The 12,151-nt window shown below is 35.2% G+C and overlaps 1 protein-coding gene across 14 annotated transcripts in view; it reads right to left on the reverse strand.

Annotated features, from left to right (window-relative positions):
* Positions 1–12,151, reverse strand: part of nedd4l (NEDD4 like E3 ubiquitin protein ligase) — a 109,606-nt gene continuing 97,455 nt past the window's right edge. For all 14 annotated transcript variants that reach the window (XM_088628945.1, XM_088628943.1, XM_088628941.1 and 11 more), the window contains 13 exons: positions 11,470–11,528; positions 11,211–11,276; positions 10,356–10,585; positions 9,389–9,510; positions 9,117–9,187; positions 8,629–8,724; positions 7,968–8,041; positions 7,625–7,685; positions 6,983–7,042; positions 5,871–5,978; positions 3,306–3,402; positions 2,575–2,647; positions 1–2,132 (listed from right to left, as the gene is read on the reverse strand). In XM_088628945.1, the coding sequence (XP_088485071.1) occupies positions 2,030–2,132; positions 2,575–2,647; positions 3,306–3,402; positions 5,871–5,978; positions 6,983–7,042; positions 7,625–7,685; positions 7,968–8,041; positions 8,629–8,724; positions 9,117–9,187; positions 9,389–9,510; positions 10,356–10,585; positions 11,211–11,276; positions 11,470–11,528 (1,220 nt within the window). In that variant the 3' untranslated portion in view covers positions 1–2,029. The remainder of the gene's footprint in view (positions 2,133–2,574; positions 2,648–3,305; positions 3,403–5,870; positions 5,979–6,982; positions 7,043–7,624; positions 7,686–7,967; positions 8,042–8,628; positions 8,725–9,116; positions 9,188–9,388; positions 9,511–10,355; positions 10,586–11,210; positions 11,277–11,469; positions 11,529–12,151) is intronic.

The raw sequence follows: 12,151 nt of genomic DNA on the forward strand, positions 1-12,151 counted from the left end.
TTACATTGAAAACTGGTGTAATTTAATTTGAAGATCCTGTTACAATACAAGATGACAGAGTAGTAAAAAAATGAGTAAAATACAGAAAGCATTTTAAAATATTACTCTACTATTGAAAGATACAATAGGAACTCCAAATGTTGACCCTTATCAAAGCAGTATTATTTTGTATTGTTTTGAAATTGAGAAACAAAGGCAGTGAGAATGGGTTTGCTTCTGAGCACCATTTTTTATTATAATACTTTCTTATTTTATAGTGCTTTATAAGTAATCATCAAGAAGGATCCTGCAGAAACTAAAGGCATCTATCCACGTAGCAGGTGTGCCAAGTCCAGAGGACTATCTAGTAATGCCAGTACTCAGGTATTAAACATTTTTACTGTATACTGCTCATGTACAGATGAAATCCATTAAAAAGGTCATATAGCTACTATTTCAAGAAAAGTTAAAAATGATAGCCACTAATGTGTCAGAAATCTACATTTATGGATGACTCCCTCATTCCTGTGTTGTTTTTTTCACAATTAAAAACCGAGTTGTAGAAGGCATATAAACACAGGATTTTTTTAAATTACGAGACAAATGGCACATTAGTGAAGACATTTCTATGAGGGCTGAATTTATATCAACAAGGCTTGTTTTATTTATAGTTTCATACTATTTTGAAGATATACTGTATGGTCTTATAAAGTTGGTTTCAAAACACACAAAGGGCTCCCATTCCATAATACAAGCATCTCATTAATGAATCATATAGTAAAAGGACACATGGGCCCCAGAAGAACAGGACACGTGTACAGTAAGATGAGGAAAGCCAAGTTCAAAGACTTCTCTCCACAGCCAGTGTGTTTGTACAAAACACAAACAGCAGCCAAATTTTTCAGACAATTGGTATTGCACCACATAATGGAGTGCATTCAAGGAATATAATCACATTCAAGTTAATATTAAGAGCAGATAATAAGCCATATGACCTTAGTGTGATTCATAAAGTGCCCTTAGTTTCAGTGGTGTCAGAATAAGGCAAACAAAGAAATGATTTTCTTATCAACAAATCACAGATGAAATAAATAAACAATGACAGTCATAGCTTTCTTACAGCTTCATATCATGTTATTATTCATTATTAATACTTCCATTACAAACTTTTAAAGAAACTGGTAAAGAAATATGAATGTTATAAGAAATTATTTTACAGCAGTATGAATAGGGCTAAGTCTAATAGTATTTATATAATAAATGTCACTCAAACCCTTCCAGGAATACTGACTAAAAATGGAAAAATCCTTCTCTTTCTAATCATTTATACATGTATAGTGCTTTAAAATAAAATAAATTCTCATGCGGGTTACACAGTTATTCAATAATTTCAGTGTAAATATATTCAATTGTAATTGGCATGATTAATGTGTCCTTGCAATGTCTAAAATTCCGGAAAATGTCATTAGTACAAATTTCTGCAATGCACAAAAAAAATCTAAAATTGATTAGGACTTTCTTCTTCTTTAGTTGCAAAAGCAGACTAAAAAAATAATCCTTATGAAAGATAATGCGTGTAGATATCCTTGCAAGATGAAAGAGGAAACACAATGTGACAATGAAGAAATGGGTAAATTTGACAGTGATGTTTGCATCATTCCTAAGGTATTCAGGTGCTATAGAATTAGAGCTGTAAAAGTCATCATTTCCATTTGCTGTTAGAAAGAATGCAAAACATTCCAAGGCCATGCCTTCCACAGCACAGTATAAAGAGCAGGTTCACTGAAGCGCATCAGGAGTTCATTTTATGTGGTAACAGTTTCCACAGAACTTCTCCAGTCTCCCAGAAACTTGGAATAGGAACAGGCATAGAATAAATTGTTCACTAACTTTAGCCACTGTACAACAGTCCTGAAGTCCATTGCTATTTTTATACATATATACATTTTTATTTATATATATGTGTATATATATATAAATAAAAGAATAAATCTGTTGCTCTGACTTGAAGAACAATGGCAGTGTTCTTCATTGTGTCTGTTTGCTTGTCTTAATCAACGCCTTCGAAGCCTTCAGCATTTTCCACTGCCAACAGGAGCCTCTCTCGGAGCTCCTCGAATGACTCATAGGTCGGGAGATCTAAGCGATTGAAGCTGTGGTGAAAAAAAAAGTGATAACATGTCAGAAATTTCCCATCAAGTACATCAATAACATAAGTTAACAGCACGTTAACTTATTAAAACAGCATCGGCATCTATTTTTTGAAGAATCCTGAAAGGAACAGAAATAGTACTGTATGTACCATTCCTCCTAAATACAAAACTGCTTTAATGTATCATTGTGGTATATTTTAACACACAGGAAATTTTCGATTTTCTTATGATATTGTACATTCTGAAAATGTTCTGTAGCTGCATGCTACATTTCTAAAACATTCTGCTAGACTACTGTTTCACCAGTCAGGCTAATCGAGAACATTCATTTTAAGCTAAGCCTGACATTACAACATTATTGTAGCAATTACATGTAGCACTAAAATGGTTTTTGATATTAAAGCACTGACTCCCTCTCATCACATCTGTAACCTTAACATACCATGTATGGGCTCTAGGTAGTTTATCTGGAGTTCCCCACTGTTCAATGGTAAACAACTGAGGCCCATTAGAACCTGTTATAAAAAAACAGAGGGGGGGGAACAAGCTGTTACAAAGACAACAAAAACACCGTACATGATTAGTCAGTTATGGTGTTGAAACAGATGCTGTTAAAAACCATTAGAAAAATTAACTTTACTTTAGAGCATGAGGAAGAAAAAAATTATGATTTTGATTGTTTAGCAAATCAATATAACTTTTATGCAATAAGAAGCATTTGTTAAACAAGTTTTAATATTGAAATAAATATTGTCTTTATGAGTTTTATTTAGACTTATTGTCCCATTAGCAATTTGTATTTGTGGAAGAAAGCTGGATCTATCACAGAATGCAGTCTGGTAGGCAATGTAGTATTTTATTCCTTCCTCTCATGCATTTAGAATGAGAGATTTCTTTAACTTGCATTTACATTTTTGTTTTTTACTATTTCCTGTCAAACTAAAACTGATTTTTCATAGTTCTGTGAGAACATCTGTTGATAAAAATAAGACCATTCAATGCTCAACACTTCCATGAGTACCATCATGGTGACCCACTCAAATACTGCTCAAGTGGAAACAACATGCTGCCTGGCAGGCACATGTGCATCTGCAGAACTTATTGCAAAATGGAGCTTCAGAAAATCTTTGAGTCTGCAAAAGTGGACTCGGATGGTGAGAAGACTCTTCTCACCATAAAGTTCGGCAAAGCCATTCATAGGCACTCGTGACGTTCCGGTGACAAACTGAAGAAGCCGGATCCTTTTCTCTGCATCCATCAGTAAAACGGCCTGCAAGGAAGTCAAATAAATGAGTTCAAGTAGCATGGAGATTCCACTTGGAGATGAACAATATTTTCAAAATGTGTTGCTGCAATCTGTGGACACATGGGACTCTCATTCAGCTTAGAGTGCATTCCTCTTCCATCTGTGCTCCTCTGGCCTTGATTCAGATGTGAATTAAGCCTGATTCAGGTGTCACTTGTGACAGGGTGTAAGCAAACAGAAAGTACATGGCGGATTTTTTTAGTAGACTCAAAATATTTGGGTGATTTTTTTAGAGTACACTTAATTGCTGAAATTCAAATGAACCCAATAATAGGGCACCGTCCAGTACAGAGTACAGAGAACAGCGTTCTCATACCGGACAGGAATTCCAGGAGAGAAAGCATATACTGTACATGGGTACATGTTCCGCTCCTTTAACTGTAACTGAAAACGTTTTTTTATAACGGTGCGGATTAGTGTTGGACAATGTTCACTGTCACACTGCTCCAGAAATGTTCCTAAGTCTAAGATCATAAATATCTGTGAAAACAAACAAAGACACCAGATTGAAACCATTGTTAGAGCAGTTTCAACACAATTTCCCATTTACCCTTCTATGATACAAAATTACAAAAACAATAAGTGCTTTAATTTGGAAAGAATAAACATAGCATTAACCAGCTCTTTTAAAAAAAAAATGTGACCTCTTCACGTGAAATGATGAAAGTGAGTCCAGTATCAATCTGACAATTGATAACTAACCAAGCACTCTCTCTGTCCAGTTCTTTCATCAGAGTAAACACTGCAGTTAGACCAAACAGTACATCAAACAGACTTTAATCTCCACTTGTCTGTTCTGGTAAGAGCAATGATCAGGTAAAAGTTTAATTACATCAAGTTAACCAAGTGCCCTGTGCTTCACTGACAGTTTAACTAACCTTATAAGCCATATTTTGTGAAAATTATACTAAAGAGCTTTGCTAGTTTTGCTGATATTTAAATGTTCTTTTTAGGCAAAGTTCAATCCCCTTTGGCAACTCTGTTACCATACTGTAACTAAATTTTGTAAATTAACAAGATTTTAACTTTGTTTATTATCTAGAGCATAAGAATAGTTACAAATAAGAGCAGGCTATCCAACTTATGTAGTCTGTAGTTAGCAGTTAAATGATCTGAGGATCTCATCCAGCTGTTTCTTGAAAGATGCCAGGTTATCGGCTTTAACAACATGGCTGAGTAACTTGTTTCATGTTCCCAAAACCCTTTGGGTAATTAAATGCCTCCTATTCTTGGTTTAAAATGCACTGTCACATAGTTTCCATTTGTTTGCTCTGGTTAGTGTTTCACTGTTCATTCCGAAGAAGTCCACTGGGTTGACTTTGCCAGTGACTTTGAGGATTTTGAGGATTTGAGGATTTTGAAAATGTACAGCAGATCCCCTTAATCTTCTCTGTTCAAGCCTGAAAAAGTTTAACTCCTTTTGCCTGTCAGTGTAGGACATTCCCTTAAGAGAATGTCTCCAGCTTACTTGATCAACAGCAGTTTACAGAAAACAGCTTTGTCTTTAGTGAGGTTTGCTCTACAGAAACAATGTCATAAATATACAATAGGTGTTGAGCTCAAGGGTTGCATTAAAAAAGTGTACTAGCGAAGTATCAAGAATTGTTTGAAACAGCAAATACTAGTCAGAATCCTACAGTAAGTTCACCTAGACAGCTCAAACTCTTGTACATATACATATTCATAAAAAAGCCAGTTAAGTTTTATTAATCCATTCATCACAAATCTTTGAAGAATTAAGCCCTAGTGACAACTCAGGAGCTCTGCTTTAGTTGAGGCTTGAAATTTAGCACTTTGTGTTGGCTTATATACAAAAGAGCCTGAGCACATGCTTCCATCCCTGTAACAAACTGGATCCTATGTGACATTTAATTCCATTATTTTGTTAGACCTGTCTTTTTTTACCAAATAAACCTAATGAGCACATTCTGCTGTCTTACTCCAGACAAAGGCTACTGTGCATGGTCATTCTTACGCTTGACAGAACTGTTTGTACAGTCAGTGGGGGTTCCAATGAATATCAGCCTTATGAACTGTAAAATACACTTCCGCATTCCTGCTGTTTTCCAGACGAGACGGGCCGTGCGTCAAACACATTCAATCTTCAGAATTACCCGGCACTCCTCAACAAGTCCCAGGCAGCACAATTTTAACATGATCTAAATTATGATTTTGAGGTAAACAGATGTTAAATAACTATAAGAAAAGAAAAACTGGAAAAAAATCTAAAGTGAATAAAGATTAAATAATTCTGTTCAGACCTGCAAGTGATTTCCATAATATACAGAAAAGCAGTAACTGAAGGAAAGGAAAAGCAGGAATTAAATTAATGAAAGGGTAAAACAAGAATGTAGTGCTCTGACAGAGTAAAGACCTCAGACATGTTTTGGATACTTTATTTCTTGTACTGTATGTTTCTAGGTGGCACTTACCTTCCAGAACCACTGTATGACAGGGTGATTAGGACAGTATCCATTCTTGTAGACTGTGTGCTGTCTCCAGTCATTGACGTCCACATCCCCCAGGCCACACATCAGTAGCTGTACAGAAACCAAGCAAATTGCTGAAACCATCAATCCATGTTCTAACTGCTTTATCCTATACAGGATCACAGGGGAGCTAGGGCCTATCCCAGCCAGCAACAGGCAGGATACACTAGTCCATTACAGAGAACAAACACTCTACCCTGAGAAGAAACCAGTGCATCTGGAAGAAATCTTCACAAACACAGGGAGGACATACTGTACAAACTCCATGCAGATAGCACTCCAGGTTCAGAACTGAACCCAGGGCCCCAGTGCTGCAAGGCAGTGATGCTAACCACTGCACCACTGTGTCCTCACCCGTGCTGAAACCCCACTTCTGATACCTTCCAGTGGAAGGTAGAGAAGTACATTCAGCTATAAAGTCCAACTGAATTTCACCTTCAATCTGTCTAGTTGCTCATTTGAAAATGGTTGCGTACTGTATGTTATCTAGTCAAATGTGACTTAACGTATGATAAAATGAACCTATAGGGTTAAATGTATTCAGAAGACTTCTAGGACTCACAGTTTGCACTGAAAACATCTAAACATGGCTAAATTCCCTTATTTTGAAATATTTTTCATTGGAATATTTTTGAAACAATAAAAAAAGAAATTTTACAAAAAACTACAGTGAAGAAACATTTGACCAAACTCCAGGTACAAGAAACAACAGCTTTCACCAGTAAACCCTAGAGATTTGGGGAAGTACACTTTATTGCAGAACATTTCAGAAAATTAATGTGAAGGTTATTCTACACCACAATTATTAGTCAATCATTTTTTTAACCAAACATATGTGGAGTAAAGTTACAGCTACATGAAAAACAGTATTCTGTGTAATATATTAAATATATGTAATATATGAAGCATGTAAAAAAAACTGCAAGACCTAAAACATGCTACATCAGCCTGGGAAGCAAAAGTGAAGAAATTCTTTATACCTTCTCTCATATATTTAATAGTTTCAGCACTGAACAAAGGATTAAGTCAATTAAAAGGATGTAAATTAACAATACCTCAAGCTCGTTTTCATCAAATATCTTTATTAAATCAATAGCAATGAGTTCAGTGAAACCCTGTGAACAAAGAGAGTAGACAGTTTATTAAAGTGTGTAGATAACAGTATGCAGTATGTTTAACAGAATTTGAAATTGCTACTTTTTAAATATAAAATTAATCTGTTCTAACAATAAATAAGATCTGAAATACAAAAAATACCTAACACACACATTTCTATAAATGAAGAATGAAGATAATTTGCTGCCTTCTCTTTTCTAACATGAGAATTTGCTTTGACCTCTTGGCCACTGATTCACCTTCTAGCAAAACCAATACAGGTACTTGTAAATTTTAGTAATCTTTTCACTCCCTTTAAACATTTGTACAAAAAAAACAGTTGTATTCAAAATGCAGATACTTCTTACATGCCCACAGTAAGAACAATTAGTCTAAATGTACTAAAGTATAAGAATTTGCAGCTAAGAAGCATGTTCTAGATGAACTGTGTAAGAGGGTTTCGAGTCCGAATGTACGGCATGTCAATATGAAGTTAAAAGCACACTCCTGCCCCCTAGTGACAAAGCTCTTCTATGTTTTACATACCAGCACCAGTACATTTTGATACGTTTTAAACATCATTTGACAGGTGTACACCTTACCTCCAAAAATGCGTTCATTTGCTTCTGAACTCTGTTGACAAACCGCCACTGAATAACGAGGCTGAAAAAAACCCAAAGTACATTAAAAACTAGAAAAAGAACACATCTGAGAAGAATTTGTTTTAATTAAAAGAAATCTTCCACAGATAGGGGTAACTCAGAAAGCTTAGACTAAAATAGAATAAAGAAATAGAGACAAAATAGATGCTGACAAAATGTTTAAGTTTAGGACTTAAAAGATGTTGTAATAAAACATGTTATCAGGACAATGCATATTTTTATTAGGCTTAGGACCTTTGGAATCACCTTCATATTTTGCTTTTGAAAAAGTCATGTAACTTACTCTATGTATTCCTTTTTGTTGTCATTTGTTACAACCATTTCTGACCCACTGGGTTTCAAATCCACTTGATATGTCTAGAAAAAAAACATGTCAACTCTCATATTGATCACAGATTAACATATTACAGCTCTACAATTCAGGATTAAAACTGGCGTAATACTGTCACAACCTAGACCGCATATGAAGTAAGCGCTCTTTGCCCATTTTCAGTCCTTGGCACTCAGTTACAGAAGCAAATCAATTAAAATACACATTTAAAGCACTGTCCTGCACTGCACTGTAGACAATGTGGGAAAGACTCAAAGAAAAATCAGAAATATCTCCCTAATATAATTTCAAACCTTGTAGTAAAAAACCTGAGTAGGTCTACAGGACTGCAATTAAAAACACTGGCTCAGTAGATGCAGCTTTTAGGGTTTAACATTGTTTTAGTGTTTTCTAAATGCTTATACAATTTAACTAGTAGAAAACCTTAGTGTAAAGGAAATATCTAAATGTCCATAATTAACATTTAAAATATCTGCTCATCCCACAGATGGATCACCCAAGACATTCCTCACCCTTTCTTCTCATTTCTGTAAAAGTTAAGTGAGGTACAGACCCAACAGACAAGTCCCCCAGTGTTGATACCTGAGATTATCCCCATAATGGTGTTTCATACCTGTCCAAAATTTTCTTCATCGATGCAAAACCGTAGATCCAGCTCTGTGGGATCATTCTCCAGAATCCATTTTAGAGAGTTGTAATATTCGCTGTCCTAAAAATGGAAGTAAAGACACAGTTGTAGATCAATAAATGTATGTGTTTTGCTCTAGCTTTACAAAAGCAACTTTGAATTAACACTAAGATTATTATAATAAAAATCTGTAAGAATTAATACAATTTTATATGTTCTTAGAATACTGGGCAGTGCACTCTCATCCATCTGCAAACCTTAAATGTATGTAATAGGTATTTTGTAATCACTAGATGGCACTAACATACTGCAACTAAAGATTGTAAATCCCATAACATTAAATAATAATAATGACTGGAAACACAATAAATAATAACATTACAACAAAGCAACATACAACAGGTAATTCAGAACAATACACGCACAGGACAAAATATATGTAGAAGGCAAGTAAAAAGGTTCCTGTTCCTTACCACTGACTCCATGTCTTTCAGTGTAATCTGTTTCCCCAGCATCATCTTGTAAAAGGGTCTGATGAAGAAGCCTGAAATATGAAAGAGCCAATTTGAAAATGATCAGAAACAGAAGCAGAGTTGACTGATAAAATGAAATCGCATTTGAGCTCATATTATATTTTGGTAATAACAGGTCAAACATTATCCATACTAGTTTGTTCTTTTGTTGTTAGCCAACATGTTGACAAAAGTTTGTAAACTAAACCCAGGTATAAATTCATTGAGCATACCATCTAGCAGTTTCCCATGAAACACTGCCATTCCAGCCACACGACCGATGAACTTGAAGTATGAGAGATGGTCCTCATTACACAGTCCAGAGTTGGGGTTAATCTGAAGTGTATAGTTATCGCTACAAAAAGGAACAAAATGAGATAGGATATGATATACTGTTGTTATGCAAAAATATCATACTGGATTAAATTGGTGACTGACTCTCACACATAATTGCAGTCTGATAATTTAGAAGGCTGGTGCTTTCAGGAAATTTCAGAGAATGAGAGGAAGGGCCTGTGAATGCAATAACAAGCACATTTTGTGCAAGATCCTACTAAAAATGCAATGTTATTTATTTTAGTAGCTGGCAGCCCTGTGGCTTTAACATTTTTAACAATTCTCACTGGTAGAGGGACAAATGCTAATTAAAACTGGGGTGAGGATTTGTTAACTGGCACACAGAAGGAAAAATCAGATGTGTTAATGGAAAAACTCAGATAGTCAGATATGCACTGTTTGAAAGCCACAACCTTAAACACCAGTCAAAGAAACTAATTAAAATAACCTTTTTACAAGACTGCTTTCTGAACAGTAAAATTTATGGCAATTACAGTATGTCCCACATTTATGACATTTAATACCCAACATGAGATCAGTTCACCAGTCTAAAAAAAAACCCCTTCTAATTAATTCAAGGGCCATGTGCTTTAAGACTTGTAACACTATTAGATCATTTTGCTGCAATTTATCAATGACATTATTTATGTATGAGATATATTTGTTAATCATTGATGATGCACGTATTGTGGTACTATTTCCTTCTTTTTGAAAGAAAACAAATATTTTGGCATTCTCTGTTTCCATGGGTAATGTATGTCAATATAAACATTACGAAAGAAAACATGTCAAATATACAGCCTCCATCTTCTTGCAGCAATACCTTAACTGAGCACTCATTCCTTGTGAAAGTCCTGTACTTACGTGGCAGAATACTCAAAGAGTCCATAGTAGGGATTAAACATCTCTTTAGATAGCAAGAAGAACCACTCTCTGGCCACACCACCATAGTCGAGGCCTTTTTCAGACTCAAACTCTATCCAAAGCCTGGCCTTCAGGATGTCTGGTCTCTTCAAGGACATAATCCGCCGGTAGGACTCCTCAAAAATGTTGTTCCTGTGAAGCTTCATTTCAAATCTGTTGGGGATATCCGCCTGAGGGGAAAACACAAGCAAATAAAGACAGTTTTGTGAAAAGCCTTTTCAGTTAGACAATGTCCATGTGTGACGGGGGTGAACAATATAAAATAATAGTTTCGGACAACCAGTAACCACCAAAAAATAAATACAATTGGTGAAATTCGTACAGTAAGAGCAAAAGAATATGTTCTCTGGGGTCAGATGTTTTTAAAAAGGAGTAGAAGTATAAAGTAGAAATCTCCTACATACTGTATTTATCCATGTATCTACAACTCTGAAATTTATGTAAAGTGGTTCTCACCAAGATAGAAGATTGAGATTTTTTTAAAATAAAACTAAATGAAACCAATGCAGTTATTTTTTACAGCAACAAAGTGAAAAAGGTTTTAAGGACTTTGATCTGTTGAGGAGTAATTGTGTTAAAATATGGCCAACATGGCTTGTAGGTCAACCATAAATCAGCAATTAGTTAAGACTTGAAATTTAGTAAAAAATCTAATTAGGTGGTCAAGATGAAGGTGTTCCAAGTGTGTGGTAATTATTGATATAAGGGTGACATAAATAACCTTCGGGACTGCTGGTGAATTGTTAAATATCTGTATCAGAGAAGTAGCAGAGATGTAACAGAGAAGTCTCTTACTGGTTTCTTTAATTTCTTCCTAAAGTAGTCATACTTCTGTTTAAATTCTCTGGAATATGGAACAGCCTGTAAAGAAAAAAGCAAAAACAGGTCAGGAAAAAAATAAAAATAAAACACACTTCAACAGTATCAAAGAGGATAAATGTTTCTGAAAGTAAAATTGCATCCATCATGAAAAACATTCTGCTTTAGTAGTAAAATTTCACAACAGAATTGTCATCTACAGAATAAAACTGTAAGTTAAACCCAAGTTACTTACTGGGCCAGTGATAGCTGGGTTCTGGAGTCTGGGGTCCTCCCACTGTGTATTTTTAGTGTCTGAAAAACATTAAGAAAAATACAGCAGGGTGAATAACTTTACTAATTATATTGAAAATAATTCCCTTACCATACATATTTACTCTTATTGTATATTTTTTCTTGCTTTTCAAATTAGCAGTGACCAGCACTGGTTCATTAGAAGAAAACCAAATATTTGTCGGTGGTTTTGTGTAAAGCAGAATGTGTATGTGGTGCTCAGTGGCACTGCACATCGCGTTCATAAGTGACATACAAATGTAAAATATGCTAATATAAATCTTTTAATCGTAACTGTTTTCTTTTCAAATATGTCAGTGAAAGAAATATACGTAGTTTGCCTTTTGTTTCACATCATCCTGCCATCACTCATACTGGCCAACTTTATATCATCCTCCTTATAGAACAGGTGTTCTCAATCCTGGCCCTGGAGAACTGGTGTGTCTACAGGTTTTGAGCTTCTGTGACCAGAAAAGGAAATTATCTACCTCTGAAAATAAGAACTGCACGTTCTCTGACCACCTTGCAGCACCTCCTTCAATCAGACTGCACTTGTAAATCCTAAAATCTACAGTATCTTCTTTTCTGTGAGTAATAAGCTAATGGCGAGCGGCATGGTGGTGGTGCAGTGGTTTGTGTTGCTG

This window comes from Lepisosteus platostomus, chromosome 4, assembly GCF_059453375.1.
Source record: "Lepisosteus platostomus isolate fLepPlt1 chromosome 4, fLepPlt1.hap1, whole genome shotgun sequence".
Lineage (NCBI taxonomy): Eukaryota > Metazoa > Chordata > Actinopteri > Semionotiformes > Lepisosteidae > Lepisosteus > Lepisosteus platostomus.